General features: G+C 48.9%; 1 protein-coding gene across 9 annotated transcripts in view; it reads left to right on the top strand.

Moving 5' to 3' along the window:
* The window catches only part of LOC121695859 (protein MTSS 1-like), a 39,684-nt gene that overhangs the window by 11,165 nt on the left and 12,414 nt on the right, over positions 1–16,105 (top strand). For all 9 annotated transcript variants that reach the window (XM_042077022.1, XM_042077014.1, XM_042077016.1 and 6 more), the window contains exons 4-5: positions 15,037–15,121; positions 15,700–15,791. In XM_042077022.1, coding sequence (XP_041932956.1) covers positions 15,037–15,121; positions 15,700–15,791 — 177 coding nt within the window. The remainder of the gene's footprint in view (positions 1–15,036; positions 15,122–15,699; positions 15,792–16,105) is intronic.

Raw genomic sequence — 16,105 nt, 5'->3', positions numbered from 1 at the left:
CTCCTCCTCCTCCTCCTCCTCCTCCTGCTCCTCCTCCGTTAGTCTGATTATCGGAGGGCCAGCATGTGCTATACATGCAAGAGACATCCCAGGCTTTGTGCTCCAGCTCCCTCTCCCACTGCTGGATGGCATGGAATTGATTTGCATTGGATTATGGCTCCTGGTGGAGGGCCACAGGGATGGGAGCCGTGCCTCGTTAATCAAAGGGAGCCGGCGATGGGGAGGCAGTGTCCAGAGTGCTGATGAGCTGGGAGAATGGCCGCCTTTGTGGGCATTTGCTTAAAACCCCTGATCTGCTTCTTAGATGGTTGACAAATACACAATACCTGACCTACAAACCTAAATGGAATGGTGTAAGACAGCTGACCATGGCTGTGTTTTCAGTTACTGCATTATTTTTTTCCCAAGATTGCATACTCTTCTGTATGAAGTGTTCTGCAGTCTGCATGTGGGTCTGTGCTCTCACCTGGCAGTGTGTATTTCAGTGTTTAGTCTGTCGGGAGCCGTAGATCTGCTCCTCTAACAAGAATGTTCCACTCCTGCATCTCCCCCAACATTCAACAGTAATGTATGCCTCTCCCTCCCTCATTCTCTCTGTCTCTCTCTCTCTCTGTCTCTGTCTCTCTCTCTCTCCTATCGCAAATTCAGTTCAGCAAATTAATAGCCTTGTATGGTCAAAACACAGGAGAGATGGCTCTAAACAGGCTTTAGAACATAACATACAATTATACTAATAGTTGTTTTTGTTTTTATTTGTTGTTTTTTTTTCTTCTCCTCCTTGTCTTTGTTTCTCTTTGTCTCTTTTCCTTCCTTCCTCTCTCTCTCTCTCTCTCTCTCTCTCTCTCTCTCTCTCTCTCTCTCTCTCTTTCCTATACCCCGCCCCACTACACCCCTACTCCCCCTCAGCAGTTCTCTTTGGCCAGAGGCTTCCTTAAAGCAGCACCCCCCCATCCTCCATCCTCTCCGTCTCCACCACTTAACTCCCACAACCAACTGCAAGAAGCGCCCCCCACCCCCACCCCAGCCTCCTAACCTCCATCCTTTATCATTCCAAACCAGCCCCTTCCTCCTACTGACAGCATTAGCCCTTGCCTTTCATGGCTCCGGTTAGGGCTGTCGCTTTGTCACCAGACTGACTCCCTTCGTCCCTCTGCCCCTGTTAGGTCGTCCGTGAGTGGAATGCCGCCATGTATAGAGTACGGGTGGGGGTGTTGTGTGTGTGTGTGTGTGTGTGTGTGTGTGTGTGTGGGGGGTTGGGGGGGGGGGTGAAAAAATGAGAAGAGCCGTTTTGTCTTTCCATAGTTCCCCAGGAGTTGTTTACCATGCGGTCATCAATTATTCAATTAGATAAACCTCAGTAGATTCTATTAGATAATTAAGTCATGGTTGAGGGATAAATCCTAGGCATTGGTCTACGCTTCTGAGTGCATGTCCTCGGGGCACACACTAACGGCCTCTCCAGCCACGTCAGTTCTCCGTGTCTCAGTGATTGCGATGCTGGCCATGGGTTCATTTATTTATGAATAAACAGCAAACACGTTCCAAGTGTGTCTGTGCGTCTAGTCTCTTTGTGTCGGTTTCAGTCTGAACCTTGTCTGCATTTTTATCTCATCTGCACCTTCAGAGTAGACGTTACAACAGAACTTCTGTAAACTTATATACACTAATGACTAAATGGGAAAGCATGTCGCAATGACCTTTGTATTCTCAGAAATCCTTTTGCCATATTTTTTTGGGACTTGTTTTGAGAGGATTCCTCAGTTGAAATGTTGCCAACCTTGACACTGACACTGATCTTGAATACATCTATAACAAGTGTTAACCATTTTTATGTATTGTACTCAGTACTACATAGCCATTCTATGGGAGAGTACATTCCTCTTTGTCCTTCACAATGTCCCAACAACTGTTTTGTCTGTCGGGGGGTGAAATATAAGATGGAGGAGCAGCCTCATTTAGTCATCAGACATTTGCTCACACCTAGCCCCTGCATGCTCATGCTTGTGGGCGTAAGTGAGGAAATGGCCCTTGGGATGAGGAGCCCATTTTAGCATATTATTACCCAGCCAACGTGTGTGGTCAGCCATTCTGTGTGTGTGTGTGTGTGTGTGTGTGTGTGTGTGTGTGTGTGTGTGTGTGTGTGTGTGTCTGGTGGATGCCGGCCCGACGCTAGCCCATGGCAAACACTAAAAACATTAATATGCAGCTAAGATTTACTCTTCATAATGTGTTTGGGTGTGTGTGTGTGTGTGTGTGTGTGTGTGTGTGTGTGTGTGTGAGTGTGTGTGTGCACGCCCATGCTTTCCCCTTGTTCATGTGGGGCACACCTGTTGTACTGTGTACAGATTTCAGTGGCATGAAACTGGTCGATGTAATAATAGAATTATGAGCTGCGTGCCCGTGCGCCACACACACAACAGCTGGTATGAGTCTGACGTCACTGTTTACCGGCCCCCCTGGCATCTGTGTCAGCATGCACTTGAGGCACAAAACCGTTACCAATCCACAGCTGGGCCTCTATCAACGTAACACATCAAGGTTTTCCAAGACATAAAACAAACATCAGATTAAATCAGAATTTAGATTCACTCGCCGTGACACACTTTTTTTGAGTAACATCTGTTGAAGTCTTTCAATCCAGGCCAGGCTACGCATTTACCTTCTCCCAAGTCCCTTTTGTATCCCTTGAGCCTGACTCTGTGGTTTATTGCACAGTCACCCTCTAACATACCCCTCCACAGCTGAGTCTCTCTGACCTTTTCTCCTGTGGGCTGTTTTTGTTTCACGACCCACCCCATCCCACCCCATCACCCACAGCTGACTGTGAGTTTAAACATCTGAATTATTGAGTGGGAGAGCCCAGCAGGTGAGGCGCACACACACATACACGCACACACACACACACACACACACACACACACACACACACACACACACACACACACACACACACACACACACACACACACCCTTTTCATGTGCCTCCACGTCGGTCGCCTCTTTTAATTAATTATGAAGTACCACTCACCCCACACTCGTTAGCACGGATCAAACGGCATAATTCACCATGGCTGCGGTCCGCCATGAAAAATAGAAACAGGCCACTCACTGGGTGCAGTCATCAAGGGTTGGTGGCCATGTTCTCCAGGCTGGCAAAGGAAAAAAAATGACATCCCGCTGAAATCTGAGTATCTTGCTGATTAATGGCAGTGGCCATTTTGCTTCGACCAGCCAGAGCCTGACTGCACGGAACTGGAGGCTAGAATGAATGTTGCATGTAACTGTGCCTGACGTGTCCCAAACCTCATGTCTCTACACAGTCTACCAAGGGACTTTCTCTGTCAAGTGCGGACCACTCGAACCTGACAGATTCAGGCCACAAACCACTAATAAGTTGCGACTGGACCAGAGAGAGTTCAGGTGAGCTCTCTAACATCTGGTGTCCAGCGTCCACTAGAGCAAGCTTGCTTACAGTCGTCAGTGGCATTATATTATTTATGAGGAAAGCTAAACAATGTTGAAGCAAAGTAGCCCCCTAGAGGTATGGCGTTGCTATGGGATTACCAGTGAATAAGCTTGGACATTCATGAATGCAGAGGAGGTCTTAAATTATTAATAATCATGGCAAGCCTCTTAGCCCTTTCATGGCTCTTGAGTCAAGTCGTTACAATAGTGGAGGGCTATCGGGTTGTGCTTAACAAGGCACTGGAACTCTCGGAGGTCGAGCTCGGCTCGCGAAAGACTGTCAGCTTGTCGAGCCCCTTAAATAATTCTCAGCCCTCACTTCCCTCTCAGATGCAGGTGTGACTTCCAGTGAGTTGTTACGGTTGCGAGTGTTCCGCGGGCGTTGGCAGACAGCGGAACTGGGACATGGGAACGTGTCGATGTCGCAGCTTTGGGCTCTCAACCACATCCTCCATCCATCCTCCATCACGACATGATCCATTAACCCCCAGTGGTGATGCAACCAAGCCCCGCATCCACGCTCAATTTCTCCGAATGCGTTTGGACAAGTTGGCAGGCCATTTTCCAAGAACAAGCACAGAAGGGGGCGAATGATATACCTGTTTACAGTGCCAGAGCCAGGGCAGCAGGAACACCAGTGTGTCTGGATTCTTCTGAACCACAGAAATATGACCCCGCAGTGCTCTCACAAAACCCTTCACATTACCACACGGCCCAGCCCCGCTGCACGCCATACTGTTGAAAGCCCTACTGTACCTCGCGTGGTCCTTGGCACTGGCTCATACCCGTCTCCGTTTACACGCGGTGCCGTGGCTGGGCTGCGCGAGCAGGGACAGATTAGATGGTGTCAGCTGATCAAAGAGGGGCACAGGGTTGGCAGCTGTAGCGTACACAGCGCGGGTGTTGCACTGTCCGTGCATGTCTATCTGCGCGCGCGTGTGTGTGTGTGTGTGTTTGTGTGTGTGTGTGTGTGTGTGTGTGTGTGTGCTGCACGCAGCTTACCCATAAACACAGGAACTCCCTCTCCAACGCTGTTAGTCATCTAAAGGCCCTGAAGGCCCCCTCATTGGTTTTGGTCCTCAACTTAGACTTGCTAAGGGTGGTGTGGTGTTTCAACATTACACTTGATCTATCCAGAAAACAATTGCATAGGATGTCAATGTTATAACCAACAAAATACTGTTGTGATTGTTCCAAACTATTCCATAGATCACATTTCATAGATTTGTCATGAAGGAGCCCACAAATGACCTTGTGGACTACTAATAAAACACTTGAATGGAATGATGAAATATCATCCTTTAAGTGTAGTATATTTGTGATGTTAGTAGAGTAATTGGTGAAGGCTGCATTAAAGTCAGTGGCACAGAGCTACTATTCCCTCTGAGGGCAGCTTGCACTATTTTGAGGCTCAAGGTTTTGATGCAGTATCCAGGTAAAGTCTCTTTGTATTCTTTTACCCCACTGCATCAAACTGCAGTCCACCGGCAGTTACCCCACATGTGTCTTTAAATGACCAAAAACAGAGTAGCCTTGCTGGTCACCCCCCCCTCGAGAGAAGCCTATAGTAGATTTCTGGCTTATGCATACACATAAAATTGGACTCATTCTGATTGGTTGTGCTACTATTTCTATGAACCCCCCTTTTTGAAACACACACACACACACACACACAGTGGGCACTATCCCAATAGCAGCTCTGTTTATTAGATATCAATGATCAGGCAGGCTGTGATTAGGATTCCATGAGCTTTCATTGGTCAGAGGCCCAAATACAGAAAGCCAGGATAGCTGGATGTGACCTACTTCCCCCTTCAGCCCCTCCACCTCAGCTCTCCACCCCCTCCACTCCCCTCCCCACACCCAAGCCCCTGTTGAATTAATGAACAGAGATGAACCGAGATCTGGCAGCAGTGAGGAAGAGGAGATCAAGCAGCAGGAGGAAGAGGAGCATGGCACATTTTTTCCCCCTGAATGACTGTTAATAGATCAATTTTCACGGAGAATATCTGTGCAACGATCCAAAGATAGACAGAGAGGATGGGAATGAGGGAGAAAGAGAGAGCAAGTCACACATTCAGAGGTCGGCATTGTTCATTTGCACCTCTTTGTAAAATCACCCAGAGGAGGTATTATAATTTTAAGCAAATGAGACCTAATTAAACATGCATAGCATTTGGGAGAGTGAGAGAGTTGGCAGTGCATGGCTTCATCCTGATATCAAAGAGAACAAACATAGCAATTAACCGCCTCCGCCAAATGCGCGACGCCCGCCGCCTCTTGTGCAGAAAACGATAAGGCTGGAAAGGGGTGGGCCGATTGGCTACAAAAAGAGAGCAGTGCTCGGCAAACCTTGGGTAATTAAGAGAAAAGGAGGGGTGGAGGGGCTGATCTCACTGAGGGAGAACAAAGCTAGTAGCGGGGACTACTATCCATCAAATCCCTAACTCCCTCAGTCACTCACTTACTCGCCCTCCCAACCCACCCACCCACTCTCCAACGTTTTGTTTCTGCCAGCGGGATTATCTGTGGTGCAAGTGTGTGTATGTGTGTGTGTGTGTGTGAGACCACTGGCCCTCTAACATGAGGATTACTCATGGGATTACACTCGCTGCTGGACATGGGACTTGGATCCTCGTTGCAGCCACTGCGCTACTGTCTGAAGTGTCTCGGCGGCGGCGGCGGCGCAGAGAGTGCCGCCTTCACAAGTAATCCCAGCCAGCCAGGGTATCTGTGTCAGAGAAAAAGCCCAGATGAAAGGAAGTAGGTCTCGCCTGGCATGGGAACGAGGGCAGGGGAGGGGAAGAGACAGAGCCGGGGCCAGACGAATAGACTGCAGATCTAATGGAGCGATCTGGAGCGATGAGAGAAAGAATCGGCTGCCGCGCCTAGCCGAGCCGTCAGCCCTGTCCTGCCTTGCCCTGTCCTGTCCCTCAGCCTCTCTCTCGTCCTCCCCAACCCCCTCTTGCCCCTCCACCTCCACGCCCCACTGACGGGAGGAACATCACTGGGGCATCGCTGCCGCCATGGGTGTGTGTTTTAAGTGGGGGGCCTCTTGCCTTCCGCCCTCCCCCTGGGTGAGGGAATTGATTTTCAGGGGTGAACTGGCATTGGAATTGGAGTGGAATAATAGGAATGAGGCTGCTGCTGCTGCTGCTGCTGATGTCTCCTCTAATACAGCATGTATGTGTGTGAGGCTTTTTAGCAATGAGGGACCCTGCTCCGAGACAGGAGTGTATACATTCACGGTCTAGGGCCTCTGAGATGGCCCACAGCATTTAACTGCCTGTAACAAATTCACTGCTGGTGTTGGTGTGCCTTATATCACAAAGAGCCCTACAGCTTTGCTGTTTGTGCACTCCCCTCCTAACGTGTACTGGGTCATTGAAACTCAAGCCCAGGAGTGCCTGGTCTTTACACATGGCTCTGAATACAAGTACGGAAATGCAAATAGCTAATACAGGTAACCGGAGAAAGCATGTGACCCATAGACCAATCCTGTTCAAAGGAACTGCCTATCATTGTTTGTCTTGCAAACATAGGCATGATCCTGACAATAGATCTATTGACGTTTGTCATTACGAACACCGGATGACCTACTCTATGCTTGGAAAAGGCCACCCAGTTTCTGTTAGAATTTAGTCAGTGATGTCTTATCCAACATACCAGACTGTCAGACTGCTTCCTAGGGGATAACCTTGGGGAAGGAATGGCTTCATTAGTAGTCACTCAAACAGCTCAGTCAAACCATCAAAAGGTCGTCAACTGGTTGTCAGCTACAGGACCTGTTTCACCAAACAAAGACACAACCATTTCCTCTGCAATTTCATTCAGACCACTGTCATCGAGAAGCCTAGCGCTTACAGGCGCACGAGGGGTCTCTTATGACTCCGTCTCACACCTGGCCTGGAGTGGTCAGCATGTCTGAGGCTGTTCCGTCTCCCCGAGCTCTGGAGACCTCCAAACCCCCAGCTGTCTGGTAGGGGCAGAGCACCCTAGCAGGTGCTGTCCGAGTCGGACGAGAGACTGGGTGAACGCTGCCGGATTTTCAGAGGCCTGCGCAGTCTCCAGGACGCCACCTGTCTGCAGTGCGAAGACGAGTTTCGACAAGCCAACGTCCTTGGAATGGGGCTTGGCAGAGTGGGGGAGGGGAAGGAGGAGGAGGTAGAGGGCATGGAGGGGGGGGGTTAGTGCAGGGTTTCTCGCCACGCATTATTTATAGAACTTGTAAAGAATTTAAAGAACTCCAGCAGTCCTCGGCCCCCTCACAATGAGGAATGTGCCATTTTTGAAAGACCCCCCACCCCACCGTACTCCACCCAGCCCAACCCCCAATTTCATTGCCACATTGACTCCAGTGGAAATGTGTGTGGGAGGGGGTAGGGGGGTTGGCTGGGCTTGACGATGGGAGTGGGGAGAGGCTTGGAATGGGAATGGCGGTGTCTTGGAATGGGCGACCTTGGCAGGCGCAGAGATGGATGTAACCTCATTCCTCCGGGCTGTCCGAGCCATCACGTCAACCTGCCCACTCGTCAGAGTACAGTGGCGCACCAATGGCCAGGCCCCCTTTTCCAATGTACGAGTGAAGGGGAGTGAAGATCCTGTTGACCTCGCCGGTCATCGTGACCCATATCACTGCAGCGGCACTGATTGCCGTGTTTGGTCTCCATCAGAGCGATCCCAGGGGGCCACCACTTCACGTTCCCCAACACTGATGGCTTTTGTGAGTGGGTCATCCGGTGTTGTGTGAGAGAATCAGGCTCTGCCGTCTCAAAGAAGGCCTATGCCTTTGATGGCGATGGTCTCTGTTGGCTCTGAATCTTTTATTAGGCCATAGAAGTAGGTCAGACCAGTTAAAACCAGTTCACTTTGCAATACGCGTCCCATGCCATATTAAAACAGTATATCTATGTCAGGTCATGGAATCTGAACGTCTATATGATATTGTAGGGTGTTTTAGTTGTTTCACAAGCCCTTAAAGACTAATATTCTCTCTTCCGGTGCCTTTGCTTGTTTCCTCAGAACAGATAGGATGTCTAATTAAAGCTTTGTGGAGAACACAGAGGCAGTGTTTCTCAATGAGATGAGCTGCTGTAAATGCTTTGGACATGCTACTTCTCATCTATTGTGTGGCCCTGGACAGGTTAATACATGTTAGTATATAACTGGGAGATCGAACAGATCTGAGATAGCTGTCTGCTAAGTCTGAGATAAGTCTGTCTGTTGAGGCCAGTGCTAGCTGCCGTAGTTTTGCAGTGAGCATTCAGGACGCAGCTGGCTGAGCGTCCTTGTCTGCTCTGAGTCCTTGTGTGGCCCTTTGACTTGGGGCCCCACGGCGCTCCACCGGAGCCTGACAGCAGCGTGGCACGCAAGCCTTCTCCGACAGCCGAGCAGAGAAGAGAAGAGCTGTGCAGGGTAAAGGGGTGTGTGGGGTTAGAGGCGAGAGACGTACCGAGAGCAATAGAGAGTGAAGGCATATCTCTCTATTTCTATCTCTATCTCTCTTTCTCTCTCTCTCTCTCTCTTTCTCTGTCTATCTGTCTTTCTTTCTTTAAATCTCTCTCTCTCTCTGTCTCTCTCTCTCTCTCTCTCTCTGTCTCTCTCTTTCTCTCTATCTCTGTTCTCTCTCTGTCTCTCTCTCTCTGTCTCTCTTTATCTCTCTCTCTTTCTCTCTCTCTATCTCTCTCTGGCGGCTAAAGCTCATGACAGGGGGCACAGGGGCTCTGCTGAGGACAGTGCTCACATCAGCACTCAAACTGACATCCAAGAAGTTATGAGCACAAAGAGGCAAAAAATACTGTTCTCTCCACAACCCGAAATGAGCAAATGGACCAGTGTAACTCAGTGGCCAAACTGTATGCAGCTATTTGCTTATTCAAATATGTTGGAAGTAGATAAACTAAATGCATTAGGAGTATTATTTCCGTTCTTCAGTATAGATTTTCATCCAGGTTGTACTGACTCTCCAAACATTGACCAATAGCTATGCCCTCAAGGACACAGGATTTTACAAGACTAATGATCATGACTATGAATCAATAACATTGACTGAATTGGCATACAGAAAAATCACTGTCAGAATGCTTAGGTATCAAGCAAAAACAATCCAGCAATCAGCCAAATAGAGCCTCCATCAGCAGACAGTAATTTGGCCTGATGGGGTAGGCACACCTCTGTCTGTGTTTGTCACTGTGGCAGCCACAAGCTAGGAGGGTTTTGTGTGTGTACGTCTGCCACATGGTTGTGTGCAATGGGTATGAGACAGTAGGTTTGTTCAAATGTGTGTTTTCCTGAATGCCTTTAGTGTCAGTGTGTGTGCGTGTTTATTTGGCCGAGAGAGTGTATGTGTAGTTGAGTGGCATTAGCCTGTATATGGGTGTGTGTGTGTGTGTCTGTGTGTGTGTCTGTGTGTGTGTGTGTCTGTGTGTGTCTGTGTGTGTGTGTGTGCGTGTGTGTGTGTGTGTGTGTCTGTCTGTCACGCTGAGGGCCACACATACTGCCGCTGTCTCGCTGCATCCCAGGGAGTCCTCGGCGTTCCTGGGAGCGCATTCCTAGCACCCTGTCACATGGCACAAGTGTCACACACGCACCGAGGGACAACTCCTCTCCCTGAGGTATCGGATGGCTAATTCTAGACCGTGATTGGCCGGGGCAGGTGCTCAGGGGGCTCGGGTGAACCAAACAAAACAAGAAATAATTTAAAAATCCCAGTCACGACAAAATCTCCAATCCCTTCAAATTAAATACCAACATTCACACAAAGGTCTATACATTTATCACCACATTTCAAATTTGCTCCTCGGAGACTTACGGCACTTGTTCTTTTCTGCAAACAGCTTCTGCAAACACAGCTCCCATGTCTGGGAGTTGTTCATTAGGATCAGTGTGGATTTCCACAGGCACCCAGCAGTGTCGCCACAGCAGATTTGAATGTGGCTGATTTACTGCGGCCTGCCAGTCCCATGTAATCACTTTAAGTAATGACTGGATGGTTGAATGGATCGTGTCTGTTGGAGAGAGAGAGAGAGAGAGAGAGAGAGAGGGGGATGGAGAGAGAGCGACAGAGTGAGAGAGAAAGAGATGGAGAGAGAGAGAGACAGAGATGGAGAGAGAGCGACAGAGTGAGAGATGTAGAAAGGGAGCAAGAGAGAGAGAGAAGAGAGAGAGAGAGAGAGAGAGAGAGAGATGGACACATGAGAGGAGCCGGACAGTTGGGCTTTGATTAAATAGATGCACAGTCTGGCTTGATTGCCATTAAAACTGCCTGCGTCCCGCAGATCAATACCTGTGCCCCGGCCCACCCCACTCCAGCCCAGCCTACCTCCCCGCCCTCGCTGCCTTTGTGCTGGAGGGGTGTTGGCATTGGCGGGGGTTGGAGGAGCCGCAAAGTCACCATGGCACGACTGAACGCGGCGTATCAGGTTTTTCTGCCGACTCAGGGCAATCGGCACGCCCATCTGTGCAAGCCCTGCCCATGCCAGCTCCCCAGACAGGAGACAGAGAGAGCGAGAGAGACAGAGAAACAGACTAAGAGAGGCAGACAGACAGATGGAGAGACAGAGAGAGATAGGCAGACAGGCGAAAGAGATCCCTGGATGGAAGTCGACTTCCACAAACACAGACAGAAACATATATAATAAACATGCACGCATGTATCTGAGTATGAGCAGATGTGTACACATGCTACGCTGACCTTGACATGCTATCTGCATGGAATAAGAGTGTGTAGAATAGGATAGGAGAAACACAACACGCAGACAGACTGTCTGTCTGTAGTCAGAAGAGGCACTTACTCCTGGGTCAAAGCAAAACAAGAGTGCAGTGATAACACTGAAGTAGCACGATTGTATGTGTGTGTGTGTGTGTGTGTGTGTGTGTGTGTGTGTGTGTGTATGTGTGTGTGAGAGAGAGAGACTGAATTAGGGAGGCTATGTGTGTGTGTGCCAATTCATACATGGGAGGGATATGTGTAGAAAGAAAAGAGAGGGAGAGAGAGAGGTTGTGTGAAAGACAAGTGCGGGGAGCATGAGGGTGTGAGTATGTGCGAGTATGTCTGTGGTGTGAGGAGAGAGAGAGAGAGAGAGAGAGAGAGAGAGAGAGAGAGGAGGTGTTGCTGCAATGCAGTGCTCGCCACAGGCCCCCCATGTCACAGCTATTAATAAGGAGTGCTATTCCATACATCAGCTACTCAGGAGGGATCCTTGGCAACCAGAACCCAGTGCCAGCCATATTTATAGATTTCGGGGTCAGAAGATTTGAGGCGCGCAGCGGCTGGGGCTTCAAAAAAAAAGAGGAGGGAGAGAGAGAGAGAGAGAGAGAGGGAGAGGGAGAGGGCTGAGAGACAAACAGTAGTATCAGACACATCAAGGAATTCATCCTCCTGGTACTTTCACTCAAGTCTTCCATAGCCTCTAATTGAAACCATAGACAAACCAAACACAGCTGGAGGAGAGGTGGGTCCCAGTGGGGCCTGAACACAGAGCTGTGGTGGGTTTTTGGAAGAGTGGAGAGATGAGCTTTTTCCCTCTGTGTGTGATTTTTTATTTTGTCTGCTAGCAAGAGCTACTGAATTATGGATCGCATGTCAGAAGAGAAACTCAAACACGTGTGATTCATAGACACGAAGAAAGAGATTGAAAGAGAGAGAAGCAGACAGAGGCTGAGAGCGGCTGTGTGTGTGTGTGTGTGTGTGTGTGTGTGTGTGTGTGTCAAAAAAGAAAAAAAAACACGGCACAGCACGAACACATTTGTATTGACTGACTGTCTCCATGGCAACCAGCAAGCATCATCAGGGAGAAAGATTCTGTGTACCTGCTGCTCTCCGCGCTCCAGCAGGAAACTCATCATATCTGACAAGACACGGAGAAGCCAGCTGCAGAAAGCCAAACACCTCGCTCACTCACACCTTTCCCTTGACAGCAGCTGTATATCTTCATGCAGGAGCCATGTTTAAGACCAGACCTGGGCAGGGCAAGTAGAGAAGGAGGGGGTGTGGGTGGGGGTTCAGCCTCATATGCCTGAGACAGAGAGGCTGTCTCAGACAGAGAGACCCCCACCCACCCCCCCCTCCCTCCTCCAGCGCCCCCGCAACCCCACCCCGAATTGTATTCATCCATAAATTAGAATTAATGAAGGGATAATGGAGGTCCATTATACACGCACCGCATGGAGGGGAACTCCAGCAGGCTAGAATCCGATGTTTACACCCGCACCTGAAGAATGCTCACCTCACAGACGTGTTTCTTTTCTTTTCTTTCTGCCTTTTTGGTTTATCTCACATCATAGAAGGTATGCAGGCCGTCTCCTTAAACATACCATATCAAAATAGTTCTTCTCTCTGTGCCTAAACAGGAAAACCAATCTGGCAAAAATATGAATCTAAAACATGAGATACACTGAGATATAGCCTTGGGTGAGCGAGGTCATAGCCCTTGCCTTGATTGCTCAGCTGTTGATAACTGCCGCCAGGCTTGTCTTGTGCTTGTGGGCGAGGGAGCCGAAATGGACACCCAGGCCTCCAGAGCAATGACTTCAGCCGGCGGGCTCTCGAAGTATGGCCTGAATGTTGGGGAGTGTTCCAAGGCGGATCATCGGCATAGTAGCCCCCCTCGCCTCGCCGGCGGGTTTGTAAACTTGATGGCACCCCGCTAATGGGCCTGCCATAGAAAGCCCCCGACCCACTCAAGGACGCGTAGGAGTGCCAGAGAGCAACAGAAAAGAGAGAGAGTCAAAGAGAGGGAAGGGAGAGAGAGAGAGAAAGACAGACAGTGAAAGAGAAGCAGCAAGTTGTAAACAGAAAGTGTGCTCATCCGCCTTGGCCACAGTTGCGCGTATGAGCGCCATTCCCGTGGATTAAGGGCTAGGTTTCACTGCAACTCAACACCCTCGGCTGCCAGATTAAAAATGTATGACTTCTGCATTCACCTTCACCAACCCTGATCAGCCAACCGCCTCAGCTTCGTTCTCGGCCTCTACCTCGACCTCGGCCTCGCAACAACAAACACCACAGAGCCCAGACTAGCCCCATTGTCCCATTGTTTTGCCTTGGGTCCTGTCATTTCTGAAAAGGCCATGATTGAGATGGGTCCTTTTGGAAAGCGAAGGCGGCGAGAGAAGGAGCCAAAAGAAACATGACTAAATTATACAGGCCGGCAAAGAAAGAAATAAAGGAGCCAGGTCATGTGACAACACTGGAGCCCCCTGATTGGTCAAAATCAATTCTTCATTGATATGGGCCTTTGTTACGATCGCTGTCTAGGAAGCGAGGTCATGTTAACAGTTCAGTGGGCTTGCCGTCTTTGTTCTGGAGCTCAGCCATATTGGGAGGTCATTGCAGTCACAGTGTCACACTATTGTCTTCCCATATGATACGAGGCATAAGATATAGATCTCCCTATAGATCTGCAGGTTAAGAAATGGTCACCCCCATTTGTTTGTTTTTTTTCTTTTCTTGTACCACCATCACTCATCATCCTCATCATTTGGCCAAGCTGTGGAGACTCAACAGTGATAAATTCCTTTAGTGTGCGTGTGTGTGTGTGTGTGTGTGTGTATGTTTTCTCAAGGATGGATTTTGGCTGCCAAAGGAGTGCAGAGGCTGGGGAACAATACCTCCAGAGGGGGTTACAGTCCCAGTCAGAGAGAATGTAGCCATCTGTGGTCGAGGGGGCCTTCCTCTCCTCTCCTCCTCTCCTCCTCTCCTCTCCTCCTCTCCTCTCCTCGCTGCTGTTGCTGCTGCTTGGCTCTGGGAACCACTCTGTTTGGGGTGTTGGGGAGAGGTGGAGGGGTGACTTGTACAGTCCCAAGGGAAAGTTGGGGTTTTTGTTTAACAAGGGATGGCTATTTTTTGAGGAATATGTTTTTTGTGCAACAAACATGTTCTAGCACTTCACACTTCACACACACACACACCCCTCACCACCTCCTCTTCTTTCACATCCTCTGTTTTTGCCTCTGCCCTCTCCCCTCTATCCTTCACTCACTCTCTCTCCCTCTCTCGCTCCCTCTCTCTGTCCTGCCTGTCTGGAGCGATGAGGTCATGGGCTTTGTTTGGTTTGCTCTAAAGAGCTCATGGTCACACTTAAGTGAAGGCTCTTTGGTGGAGGGGAAGTGAAAGGGAGTGGGGAGGGGGTATGTGTGTGTGTGTGTGTGTGTGTGTGAGTGCCCCCCCCCCCCCACACACACTTCTATTCTCCCCATGACTGGATGCCAAATGGGATGGTTGTGTTAAAAGTGGTAGCATGATGCGAAACCACTGTCTCAAATGGACTGTGTGTTCATCGAGCCTGATCTTTCACCTCTGTCTTACCTTACTGTTGCTGTAAAGCCTCTTATACAGCTGACATTACTATGACCCATGATTTCACTTAAGTACGACAGCAGATATAGAATCTGGAAATATAACTGGTCTAATTGGGTAGTTATCACAAAGATTAGCGACACGCCTAAATCACAGCTTATTTGTTGTGTAAAGGTTCGCAATCCCATAGGTTTTTTGTGGTCTGGCATGTTTAATCTTGTAACGGATCGCCCGTGCTTGTGTTTGAAGGAGTATCTGTGCTCTCGTTTCAGGAGGCACCAGGGACATCGGATCAGCCCTCACCAGGATGTGCATGAGGCACAGAAGCATCGAGGCCAAGCTGAGGCAGTTCTCCATGTAAGCCTCCCGTTTTCGTCTTCCTCCTTAGAGAGATGAGATAACTGGGGCTTTTATTAAAGACACACAGACAACCACGACAGAAAGAGATGTAGCCTCTGTTTATTCTCCCACACACTGCACACTCTACACTTTACACACACACACACACACACACACACACACACACACACACACACACACACACACACACACACACACACACACACACACACACACACACAAACTCACGCTGTCGTGAGAACAAACAAACACACAACATACTGACCTGGCTTAACCTTAGCTCTGTTCCCTGCATGCCACACATGAAGATGTTAGGGCACGATGCTAACATTGGGTGGAATGCTTTACTTTGGTGCTAAAAAGTCGTATTTTTCCCACGTCATTTTGTGACAAGGATTTTGAGCTACTGTGACTCTCTCACTGGACATGCACAATGTTTCTGTTGTAGTACACAAACCACCACCCAAATATATGTTTATTTATAAGATGGGAGAGAAGCAGAGCTTTGTGTGATAGTTTTGTTGCTGTAAAGCATCTTGTGCTTTTGGGATGACATGTGTCTGAACCCCCCTCAGGGTGTTCATCGACTGCCTGATCAACCCGCTGCAGGAGCAGATGGAGGAGTGGAAGCGGGTGGCCAACACCCTGGACAAGGACCATGCCAAAGGTGGGCACCGGAGAGAGCTCACATGCTCACTAAAACATGCCGCATTCACCAGTTTTACGGATTTAACATTACATTTCATTCCAATACAAACTTCCAAAGTATAATTGTGTTTACAATAGGCTGGCCTATATGTATTTTTCACAAAATTTCTGTCTGTAATATATTACTGCATTAGGTATATTGTATGACTTATTGTTGTAATTCATTTTCAGTAATATGCATAATGACTTGTTCAATAAGTAAGAAAGAAATGTATTCAGCAAGAGAGAAGTCTTGTATCAGGAACCCTAAGCTCTCTTTCTCCAGTATAGCAA

Source organism: Alosa sapidissima, chromosome 21 (genome assembly GCF_018492685.1).
Source record: "Alosa sapidissima isolate fAloSap1 chromosome 21, fAloSap1.pri, whole genome shotgun sequence".
In the NCBI taxonomy this organism is placed as follows: Eukaryota; Metazoa; Chordata; class Actinopteri; order Clupeiformes; family Clupeidae; genus Alosa; species Alosa sapidissima.
This window is presented reverse-complemented; position numbering and strand designations above follow the sequence as displayed.